This window comes from Ceratotherium simum, chromosome 13 (assembly GCF_057802395.1).
Source record: "Ceratotherium simum simum isolate JZ-2026a chromosome 13, ASM5780239v1, whole genome shotgun sequence".
In the NCBI taxonomy this organism is placed as follows: domain Eukaryota; kingdom Metazoa; phylum Chordata; class Mammalia; order Perissodactyla; family Rhinocerotidae; genus Ceratotherium; species Ceratotherium simum.
In genome coordinates, this window is record NC_141912.1 from 36,922,682 (window position 1) to 36,934,544 (window position 11,863).

At 50.0% G+C, this 11,863-nt stretch overlaps 1 protein-coding gene and 1 pseudogene across 1 annotated transcript; both read left to right on the forward strand.

Moving 5' to 3' along the window:
* The first annotated feature begins 40 nt into the window (after positions 1 to 40).
* On the forward strand, positions 41 to 828 carry LOC147915692 (sarcoplasmic/endoplasmic reticulum calcium ATPase regulator ARLN pseudogene; annotated as a pseudogene).
* A 2,472-nt stretch (positions 829 to 3,300) lies between these two features.
* Positions 3,301 to 7,881, forward strand: RPL10A (ribosomal protein L10a). Its single transcript, XM_087438505.1, has 6 exons — positions 3,301 to 3,352; positions 3,700 to 3,774; positions 3,862 to 3,942; positions 4,204 to 4,352; positions 5,255 to 5,427; positions 6,050 to 7,881. The coding sequence occupies exons 1-6, from the start codon at positions 3,348 to 3,350 to the stop codon at positions 6,218 to 6,220; spliced, it is 654 nt and encodes a 217-aa protein (XP_087294631.1). The 5' UTR covers positions 3,301 to 3,347; the 3' UTR covers positions 6,221 to 7,881.
* Positions 7,882 to 11,863: the final 3,982 nt, after the last annotated feature.

Sequence of the window (11,863 nt, forward strand, 5' to 3'; positions counted from 1 at the left end):
GGGGGAGTTGGTAGAGTTCCGAAGTTCTTTCATTCTTGTTCTGTGGGCCGGATACTGTGTGATACCACCCACCCAAGACCTATCAAAACAGTTGAGTAGGTGAGGCGTGCACCCACCACTGGGGAGGGGGGTTGAAGGTGGGAGTGTCTCAGTCTGGATTTGGGGAAGGCTTTGGGGCAGATGACGTTTCAGGAGGGATCTGAGGCTCTCCTGGGGTTACTGTAGGCAGAGAGGAGGATAGGGCCTGTTGGACAGAGGAAAGGACAGAAAGGGTGTGCATGTCTGTTTTACATCTTTATATTCCCATAGCACCTACCCAGGTGCCTTGTTCATAGTAAACACTTAACAGGGCAACTGAGGGTTTTGCAGTTGTTTGGATTGTGGCGCAGTGACTGGCGCGAGATGGAGGTGAATGTGGCGGCAGAAGATAGTTGAGACGGTCCCTGGGAGCAGGCGAGGCTTGGAAGAAGCTGGGAGGCAGCAGCAGAACCACGAAGTATGGTCTCAGTCCCGGGCCAGCCAGTTTCCAAAACACTCCTACTGGTTGGATCTCAGGATCTCAGAACGAAGTTCGTTCTCTTCGACCTGGTGATGGTTTTCTTTGTGTATCTTTTGCCCTGATTGTGTATCGTTTGCCTGATATCTAAAGAAATTGGCTCCTGGAGTGGATTCTGAAAATGACTACAAATTTCTTGAACAAAGAAGATAGGACTGTGCAACAGAGGAATTTCAGAATCTCAGAGACCTTCTTTTCATTTTATACATTCTGTTACTCATTTTTGGGACTATATTAAATGGGTGGTGATCTCACCCATTGATAGCTTAAAACGAGACTCTGATTCCTATTTAAAAACGTTTTTCAAACATTTGATTGCTTTACAGGGGCTGAATGTAAAAGTATTTATACATAAAAGTTTAGTGTATTCATTAAGAAATACAGTAATGTCTTTAACATTTTAAGGGTTGGCTGAGGTTTAGTATGATGCAAATAATATGGTGAAATAATAGGTGAAGTATTTAAAAATAAGTTACTCGAAAGCAAGGGGAGGATTTTGAGAAAAGGAGTTAAAAGCTATACAGAAAATGCAGGCCCACAATGTATTGGCTGTAAGTACCAGTTTAATTTTTAGATTCAGCAAGCCTCTGTTACGATTGCCAGATTGATACAATCCTAGAGAAAGTGTATAATATCCAGTATTGGAAAGCTGGCATGCATGTCCTCTTACCTGGATGCTTCTCCTCCCTTCTCTTCCTTTTAAGCTCTTGAACTCCCTAAAATAGGCCTGTGTGTTTCAAACCTATTTTTTATTATTTTAGCTGCATTAAGAATGCTGGTGGGGGCTGGCCCTGTGGCTTAGTGGTTAAGTGCGTGCGCTCTGCTGCTGGCGGCCCGGGTTCGGATCCCAGGCGCGCACTGACACACCGCTTCTCCGGCCATGCTGAGGCCGTGTCCCACATACAGCAACTAGAAGAATGTGCAGCTATGACATACAACTATCTACTGGGGATTTGGGGGGAAAAGATAAATAAATAAAATCTTTAAAAAAAAAAAAAGAATGCTGGTGGGGGCCGGCTCCGTGGCTTAGCGGTTAAGTGCGCGCGCTCTGATGCTGGCGGCCCGGGTTCGGATCCCGGGCGCGCCCCAAGGCACCACTTCTCCGTTCAGCGCGAGGCCGAGTCCCACGTACAGCAACTAGAAGGATGTGAACCTATGACATACAACTATCTGCTGGGGCTTTGGGGGGAAAAAAATGAATAAATAAAATCTTTAAAAAAAAAAAAAAAAAGAATGCTGGTGGGCGGGCCGGCCCCGTGGCTTAGCGGTTAAGTGCGTGCGCTCCGCTGCTGGTGGCCTGGGTTCGGATCCCGGGTGTGCACCGACGCACTGCTTCTCTGGCCATGCTGAGGCCGCGTCCCACATACAGCAACTAGAAGGATGTACAGCTATGACATACAACTATCTACTGGGGCTTTGGGGGAAAATAAAAATAAATAAATAAAAAATCTTTAAAAAAAAAATGCTGGTGGGCAAAAGGTTTATTTTTATAAGGTCTGTAACTTAAATACTTCAGCAAAGTCAGCATATTTACTCATTCAGCAAACATTTGAGCACTTACTGTAGCCCAGGTACAGTGGTGAACAAAACAAAAATCCTTGCCTTCATGGAGCTTACATTCTTGTTTTTTTGATCTAAATATTTGAGTTAACAAGAATTTACATTCTAGGAGTGCTCAGCGAGTATTTAATCAGGAAGGTCACACTCCCAAAGCAGCTACTATAAGCCCTTCAGAAACCATTCCTATTATGTAACATATTCCTTTATATAACAGATGTTAGAAATGGGCTCTGGCCATTGAAATTGGTGACATTTGATATATGTGAATTGCCTAAATATTTGGGGGGTATTCCCCTCCCTTAGAAACAGAGCAGAGATCTGATAAACTCTACATCCTGTACCTTTTAGAATGGCACTTAGGGTGAGAGTGAAGCCGGGATTGATTTTGGAGGATTTTAACTGCTGAATGCCGACTATATAAACAGTTATGCCTTCAGGGTACTGTTGCATCTGCCTGAAGAGAACCCTTGGGGCAAAGGTTGAGGCATCTGGAGAAACACAGAACTGGGGTTTCATTGAGTATATCAAACAGATTGTATGAACTGTTTCTGTGCTGCTTGCTAATAATTTTGTCGAATAAATTTTTACTGTATAGCCAAAAAACACTTAATGATGTTATTGATGTTACTGAATCAACTATCAGGTGAAAGTTCATTCCAGTACCTTCCCAGCTCTTCCCCATTGCTGGCTTTGAGGAGCCAGGAACAAAAATTTCTTGACATTTTCCTTCTCACAACTTCCTCGGAAGCCGTGAGCCGCTGTTAGAGCAAGATAATGAGAAAGAGAGGTCAGGAGTAAAGCCTGCTTAGGAGAACTGAAACGTGCGGAGCGCAGGCGGACGTGGGCAAGAAGGGGTTTGCAGGAATTGCATGCTCCCAGAGGCCATCACAGTGTGGTACCCAGTACGTGTGACTACTGAAACTCGAGCCCTGGACCCAGCCTCTTCCCTAAAGGCCTAGCAGCATCTGATGCGAATGGGGATATTCTCAGGTGGCGCGAGGCGCCATGAACTGTAGCATCTCAGGCGGTCCTCGCGTGGGTCTAGCGGTGCAGCGCGTGGCAGCGCCCTCCAGCGGCCGGAGACGGCAGCGCTCTCCGGCATTGAGGAAGCCGACAGTGCTCAGGCTGGAAGTCACAGGAACAAGGTATGTCTCGCGAGAACGAAGTCCCTATTTGAGCGCATGCGCGTGCTAAATTAATCTCTTTTCCGGTTGTTGTGAGGTGAGGTATCATGAGGTGAGCGGCGTTTAGGGTGTTATCCGCAGTCATCCTGGCTTCTGGGCCCCCCTGTGGGGAGGGAGACCCTGCGGGCGGAATCGGGGGGTCCTTGCTCCTGCTTCGCTGTGAGGCATTTCTGGCCAGGCGTCGGCCTGCGGGCCTGGCGTTCGAGTTCGCGCGCCAAGCCCGGCCGGCAGTAGGGTCCCTCTTCTCTGGGGTTGCATCAGGTTCTCGGACCCAAATGGCCCGACTTGGTGTCCGGAATCCCCATGGAGTGGGTCGTGAGCCATCGCCTCGTCTCGGAGCCCGAGGGTGTTGGTCCGCGGCCCCCGCGCCTGAGCGCTCGTCCTCCTCCTCTCCCGCAGCAGCAAAGTCTCCCGCGACACCCTGTACGAGGCGGTGCGGGAAGTCCTGCACGGGAACCAGCGCAAGCGCCGGAAGTGAGCGGGGGCCGGGCGGGAGTGGGGGCCGCCGCGGGGGGCCGGGCCGGGGGTGCGGGGCCCCCTGACTTTGTGACTTGCCCCAAGGTTTTTGGAGACGGTGGAGCTGCAGATCAGCCTGAAGAACTATGACCCCCAGAAGGACAAACGCTTCTCGGGCACCGTCAGGTTGGCACCGTTCTGCCCCACCCGGCCTCCGGGCCCCCTGCTCCCGGCGGGCGCGGCGGGACGGACCCCCACCCTGGGTCTTGAAACAAGAGGGGAGGCGTGGGGAGGCCTCGGCCGAGCCCGCCGGCTAGTTTGAGAAGCCAGACTAGCTGTTGGTGAGTGGACGCTCTGGGTAAGGCTCAGTGTGCCGCGGTCCCAGGCCCTTCACCTGCCCTCGGGACCCCGGGCGCGGCCTGACCTGCTCTGTCCCCCAAAACGCAGGCTTAAGTCCACTCCCCGCCCCAAGTTCTCCGTGTGTGTGCTGGGGGACCAGCAGCACTGTGACGAGGCCAAGGCTGTGGATATCCCCCACATGGACATCGAGGCGCTGAAGAAACTCAACAAGAACAAGAAACTGGTTAAGAAGCTGGGTGAGTGTGGGTGGGGTGCGGGGCGGCAGGAGTGGTCGAAAAGTGGTATTTCTGTCGTTTGGATTTTGAAATGATGAGAGGGGTAGAATCGTGATTGAAGGGATCTGCTGTGGTTGGTTGACTTGAGAGGGGTGTTGCAGCCTTGTAAAGGTTCTATTTTTTTATCTGCTTTGAAGATTGAACTTTATAAGGGAAGGAGGCTAAGCAGTGGTTCTTTCTAAACAGCTGAGATCTGCCAACGTGACTAGTCGTGGTGCTAGTGTGTTCTGAGTTGGAATTTCTACTTCATGCTCCAGTTATTTTTTTTTATTTTATGTGGTCTGAGTATCAAGATGCCCAGTTGTCATGTAGCTAGAAAGTAGGAAGGCAGAATTTGAACCCAGGCAGTCTGTTTGTTTGTTTGTTTTTATGAGGAAATCAGCCCTGAGCTAACATCCGATGCCAATCCTCCTCTTTTTGCTGAGGAAGACTGGCCCTGGGCTAACATCTGTGCCCATCTTCCTCTACTTTATATGGGACGCTGCCACAGCATGGCCTGACAAGCAGTGCCTCAGTGCGCGCCTGGGATCCGAACCCGGGAACCCCGGGCCGCTGAAGCGGAGCACGAGCACTTAACCGCTTGTGCCGCAGGTCCGGCCCAAACCCAGGCAGTCTTCAACAGAGGGTGCGTTTTCCATTGCAACATGAATCGTGGGTCAGCCTGGGCTTCTGGTACCAGGTTTCATGTGACTGTTGCTCCAGTAAAAGTTTGGAGGATGGAGAAAATCGAACTGGAACCACGAGAGGATTAAAAAGACTTGGTACCTGGAAAGGGATAGATTGTGCTGGTTAGAGCCTTGTTTGGAGGTCTGCCTTCAGGGACCAGGTCCTAAAAGCATCCAATGGCTTCACTCTTTTACTAGCCAAGAAGTATGACGCCTTTTTGGCTTCAGAGTCTCTGATCAAGCAAATCCCACGAATCCTGGGCCCAGGCCTGAATAAGGCTGGCAAGTTCCCTTCCTTGCTGACCCACAACGAGAACATGGTGGCCAAAGTTGATGAAGTGAAGTCCACGATCAAGTTCCAGATGAAGAAGGTAAAGAGGTCTGGCTGGTTGCTGGCTGGTGATGGTGGTCGTGTGCTGAAGTTTACCCATATTCTCCAAATGGGAGCCCTGGTTTTCGTGTCTGTGTACACTTAGAACATGTGACAGTCACTGAGCAGGATTGAAGCTTGGCTTTTTTTTTTTTTTTTTTTTTTTTTTTTGTGAGGAACATCAGCCCTGAGCTAACATCCATGCTAATCTTCCTCTTTTTGCTGCGGAAGACCAGCTCTGAGCTAACATCTATTGCCAGTCCTCCTCTTTTTTTTCCCGCAAAGCCCCAGTAGATAGTTGTATGTCGTAGTTGCACATCCTTCCAGTTGCTGTATGTGGGACGCAGCCTCAGCGTGGGGGGAGAAGCGGTGCGTTGGTGCGCACCTGGGTTCCGAACCCGGGCCGCCAGTACCAGAGCGCGCACTTAACCACTAAGCCATGGGGCTGGCCCTGAAGCTTTTCAAATAGCCCTGGTCTTTCTCGCCTTTCTCGCCTGGGGCCAAAGCACTGCTGATTAGGTCACTGGAGGGATGGGCCATCTGGCTTGTAGGTGGTGGGCCCACTCTCCCCATGTTCTCTTCCATCTAACCATCAACCTGATTTGACCTTCGTCTCCCCACAGGTGCTGTGTCTGGCAGTGGCCGTTGGCCACGTGAAGATGACAGATGACGAGCTTGTGTACAACATCCACTTGGCTGTCAATTTTCTGGTATCATTGCTCAAGAAGAATTGGCAGAACGTCAGGGCTTTATACATCAAGAGCACCATGGGCAAGCCCCAGCGCCTGTACTAAGGCAGAGCTCAATAAACTCCAGTGCCACCATTACCTGTCTGCGTGTGACTAGGGGGTGGCTGGGGGTGCTCTGTGAGCTGAAGTCGCGCTGCAGCACCGTGCCAATGACTGCAGTTTCTGGCATCCCAGTGATAGGTGATCATTTTACCCATACTGCAAACCAGGAAGGGCATTCTTTCTGCTTTCAAAATTGTGCTAATTCAGATCAGATCGCTTGGATACTTATAATGTGTGACACAATAGGACTGCCAACCGAGGTTGAAGGTTTTCTAATCACCCTGAGAGGGGCAGATCAGGGCTAGGACTCAGTCTATCCTCCTGGACTACTGCTGCCTCTTACTGGTGGAAAGAGGGAGGACACTGACTCAGCCTTTGGACGCACACAACCTGTGGCCTGAAGTTTCTGTGTATGTCAGGGTTTTTTTTTTTTTTTTTTTTTTGGAGAAAGATTTGACCTGAGCTAACATCTGTTGCTAATCTTCCTCATTTTTTCCTTTTTTCTCCCAAAGGCCCAGTAAATAGTTGTATGTCATAGTCATACATCCTTCTAGTTGTTGTATGTGGGACCCTGCCTCAGCATGACTTGACTGGTGTGCAGGTCCGCGGCCAGGATCTGGACCGGTGAACCCTGGGCCAGTAAAGCGGGGTGTGCAAACTTAACTGCTATGCCACCAGGCCAGCCCCTGTCAGGGGTTCGTAATGTCGGCTTTTTTGGGGTTTTTTCTAAATCAAGCATTTGGGGTCTTGGTCTATAGGGATCACAAGGAAAGTTGGTCCAAATGGAGACTGGGTTACAGTGGTCCTGGGATCAGTTTCTTTGATGGTTCAGATGATAGTGGTCCACAGACCCTGAGAAATTGGCCTAGTATTTGCTTGCCTGACCCCAATTTGAAGACTGTTCAGGGTAGTAAATTAGTGGGTAAGATGTTTAGGAAAAGGCAAGTAGACTACAATATTGTAATTTATGGGCCCTGTTGATGTTTTCTAGGGGAGTTTAGTAAGTGGGTGGAATTGGGCTGTGGAAACTTCCAGGCCTTTTGCCCCCACCAGGCAGGCTCTGCCCTCTCCCTGGCCTGAGGAACTTCCGTGTTGCAGTTCTTGCCTCCAGCACCCAGTACTGGAAAGGTGGCTTTTGGTGAGGTGGGAAATAACCTGTGTAACCTTTGCCTGGAATCTGCTTCATTTAACTTTGGTAAATAAAGGAACCAGTTCATCCCTCTGCTCTTTAGTAGAGCTGAAAGGCTAATCCAAAACATAAATAAAAATGCTGCACCTTCTCCAAACAAGCTTTATCTGGCCTTGAACGGGGAAGAGTACAAGGTTTTTACCAAAAATCTTGAACTTTTTTTGCCATTTTAGCTTTTAAGTTATTAATAACTTTGCAGGTAAGATGGCTACATATCTATTCTCATGACGAGCAATGAATTTTCGTTCTCAAGGTAACAGTCCTAGCTTGATCCTTCCTCTGGTCTGTTGCCACAGTATTAGGAAGGAGTACAGGCATACCTCATTTTATTGCACTCCACAATTTGAAGGTTTGTGGCAATCTTCGGTCAAGCAATTCTATCAATCAGTGCCATTTTTCCAACAGCATTTGATCACTTTGTGTCTCAGTCAGATTTTGGCAATTATCACAATAAAACTTTTCCATTATTACTGTATTTGTGGTGATGTGTGATCAGTGATCCTTGATGCACGACGGTAATTACTTGGGGGCAGCATAAACCATGCCCATATAAGATGGCGAACTTAATCCATAAATGTGCGTGTGCTGAGTGCTCCCTGTTCTCCAGCTGTCCTATTCCCTGAGTCACAATACATACAATCTTTGTAACCAGAAGAAAAAAGGCAATACCTAAAATAAGTTAAAATGTATGGTGCTTTGATGACTAGAAGACGGTAATACCAAAAAAATCACAAGTGTGAATACGTTTTATGACCTGCCTCTGTCAGAAAGCTGCTTACAAGGTGCTGAGTACAGCAAGAGAAAACAGGCGTGAGAGCCATGAGGCAGAGGCAGAAAACAAGTGAAAGTCGCACATGCTTGCCAAGGTGGGCCCCTGCTGCACCTCTGGCGCCAATGCCGAGGACCTTGGTGGGTGCACAGGTCTGCTCTGAGATAAAAGCAAACCACCTTCATGAGCCTAGGACCAGAAAGACGTTTGTGTTCGCACCAGCAGCGGTGCTGACAGCGTCGCCGTAGTGGAGCCAAGAGTTTCCGAGGACATTTCTCATGACCTCAGATATATACTCAACAATTTGCTGGGTACAAGAAGACCAGCCATGTGATTGATTGTCTGAGGCCCTGACATTGCCTGAGTTTAAATCCCAGCTCTGCCACTCAGGAGCCATGTGAGCCTGTTGAGTGAGTCTGTTAACGTCTCTAAAACTCTCCCCCCCCCGCCCCAAGCCCCAGTAGATAGTTGTATGTCATAGGTGCACATCCTTCTAGTTGCTGTATGTGGGACGCGGCCTCAGCATGGCCGGAGAAGCAGTGCGTCTGTGTGCGCCCGGGATCCGAACCCGGGCCGCCAGTGGCAGAGCACGTGCACTTAACCGCTAAGCCACGGGGCCGGCCCTCTAAAACTCTTGTTTTCGCCTCTGAAAGTGCGGATGATGAAGGTACCTACCCAAAAGATAGCAGTACCAACTTCAAAGCATTATGTGCTTTGCATAGTGCCAGGGACTTAGTACTCAATTAAATGGCAGTTATAGAATGGTAATTACGCATAGCTACATACATGTATGTAGCAGACCTGGTACACAAAGGTTTGTTTCTGGTTCAGTGGGGTTTAGGATGACAGATTGAGTGGAGGCAATCCTGAGGACAACACTTCATCAATGGTGCTGATGAATGGGGAGAACAAGGTGCCTTCAAAAATCAATCCCACCCTTCCATTCGAAATGAGCCAAAGGGGCCGGCCCCGTGGCTTAGTGGTTAAGTGCGTGCGCTCCGATGCAGGCTGCCCGGGTTCGGATCCCGGGCGCACACAGACGCACTGCTTCTCCGGCCATGCTGAGGCCGCGTCCCACATACAGCAACTAGAAGAATGTGCAACTATGACTTACAACTATCGCTTGGGGCTTTAGGGGAAAAATAAATAAAAAAAAAAAAAAAAAAAAAAGAAATGAGCCAAGGATTAAAATCCTTAAAAAATAGTTTTGGAGACTCTAAGGCAAGATAAATGGGTATGTTTTAGAAATACTTGGGGGGGGCCGACCCCGTGGCGTAGTGGCTAAGTGCACGCGCTCCGCTGCTGGTGGCCTGGGTTCAGATCCCTGGCACGCACCAAGGCATCGCTTGTCAGGCCAGGCTGTGGCGGCGTCCCATATAAAGTGGAGGAAGATGGGCACGGATGTTAGCCCAGGGCCAGTCTTCCTCAGCAAAAAGAGGAGGATTGGCATGGATGTTAGCTCAGGGCTGATCTTCCTCACACACACACACACAAAAGAAATACTTGGGAACTTGAGTCGTCCCAGATTATTGATTTGAATCACCTGAATTTAAATCAAACCCACTCCACTTCATGAATCTATTAAGCCTGATGTATTGGAGTAGGAGTCCTTAAAAACCAACTCTGCATTAAACAAACACTGACCCACCACTTTCTGCTGGCCTCTGGAGAAGCTGCTTAGAGCCGTGGTGCCTGCCCTCGAGAGGCCCACAGGACCACAATAAAGACGAAAGGAAACAGTAGGCGGCAGAACGGGAGAGCCAACGAGAACACGTGTGGGGACAGACTGATTTGATTGTCAGTAAGGGTTGAGCTATTTTAATCAAACCCCAGCCTCTAGGATGGTTAGTCTAAAGCTTGGTGGGCACCCGAGTTAGAATTCAGGGTTCAGATCTCCAGAGCCCCAATTCTCCAGCATTTGTGCCACAGGGAAATAAAGAGCCCGCACGAAGGCCGGCCCCGTGGCTTAGCGGTTAAGTGCGCGCGCTCCGCTACTGGCAGCCCGGGTTCGGATCCCGGGCGCGCACCGATGCACCACTTCCCTGGCCATGCTGAGGCCATGTCCCACATACAGCAACTAGAAGGATGTGCAACTACGGCACACAACTATCTACTGGGGTACAACTATCTACTGGGGCTTTGGGGGAAAAAAAAAAACAGGAGGAGGATTGGCAATAGATGTTAGCTCAGAGCCGGTCTTGGTCTTCCTCAGCAAAAAGAGGAAGATTGGCATGGATGTTAGCTCAGGGCTGATCTTCCTCACAAAAAGAGAAAAACAGAGCCCTCACGAAACCTCAGGACAGCGCTCAGGCCTCGACGTGGAATTGACAGAAAGATGGCACTCCTCCCTCTTCCCTGGGAACCTCAGAACAAGATGGGGGCAGGAAAGAGAGAACTACAGGCCTATTCTTTGGGCTCCAGCTTTCTTGGCCCTTCCTTACAGCTTCCCACAGAACCCTGAGCAGGGGCGACCCACTTCCAGGAGAGCCCTGGGCTTCGGGCTCAGAAGCTTCACCGTCTTATCCTGGTTCCTTCTCTACCTTGGGACCTGGAAACTAGTCATCACCCACCTCTGGATCTGTGTTTGTGTGTGGGGACAAGGGGAGAGGGGGAGACCATGTCGAAAAGAAATTACCTGAAGGCTGTGTACTCCGGGGAGTGAAGGCAGCAACCCAGGTGATGGTGCTTCAAGCACCCAGTAGACGTAATTGCCTACTAGTGCGGAAACTGGGTTTGCATCCAGCCCTAGGCCTGGCACATGGTGGGTCTGTCATAAACAAAGTTCTGCCTTCAGGACCCCTGCCCACCTGGCTGGGGCTCTAGGCACCCTCCCCATCCTGCAAGTGACAGTCTGGGGTCCCTCCAATGCACTGGACCAGGACAAAAGGCCACCTGATTATTTAAATAGTACACCAGGTGCCTGGGCTTGGAGTGATGCAGACTGAGTTCACATCCTGGTGTTCTTCTGACTGGCTGAGTGAGGAGGGCGTTTAACCTCAGTCCATTTCTCCATCTGCAAAATTGGAGGTTGGACCAGAATGATCGAGAAGACTCTAGAGTAGGGTTGCCAGATTTAGCAAATGAAAACAGGATACCCAGTTAACTTTGAATTTCAGACACACAACACACGTCCACTGAGGATACCATCTCCTCACCCTGCCACTGTGTGGTCCCTACTGTGTGAACACAAGATGGCTCAGAGGGGAGAGCAGGGCTGTCCCAGGCAGACTCCTAGGAGCTGGTTGGAACCTGGCTTCCCCTGCTAGCACCGTCCACATGGAGAAGCACTCACCCTCTTGGAGGCTCCTTCCTCATGGGTCAAGTACAGACAGGACAGTGAGAGCCAGCAGTAGCCACTGCAAAGGCTGTGGGGATTTAGCAGGGGGCCCATCTCAGTAGTGGTGTGACCTTGGGCTAGTCACTTCACTTAGAGACAACGCAACATGAAGAGCTCAGGCCAGCACTAGGCACATTTCAGTGTTCCACCCAAGGCAAGAGGGGGTGGGAGAAAGGTTGGAGGTGGCAAAGCTTGCCTGGGACCCTTGAATCATATCTATTTTGAGTGTGAGTAGGGCTTGGGGCCCCCCAGCAGGGACAGATTGGGGTGACACACGAGGACCTAACCTCAGAGGAGTGCCCCCAAAGCTGTTCCAACCCAGAAAGTCTGGCACACAACTGGTCACACGAC

Bases quoted from the DNA above. Each gene is read 5' to 3' on its own strand.
- RPL10A (XM_087438505.1), top strand. The intron at 4,353-5,254 runs GTGAGTGTGGGT...CTCTTTTACTAG, and splicing joins GAAACTGGTTAAGAAGCTGG to CCAAGAAGTATGACGCCTTT. The intron at 5,428-6,049 runs GTAAAGAGGTCT...GTCTCCCCACAG, and splicing joins TCAAGTTCCAGATGAAGAAG to GTGCTGTGTCTGGCAGTGGC.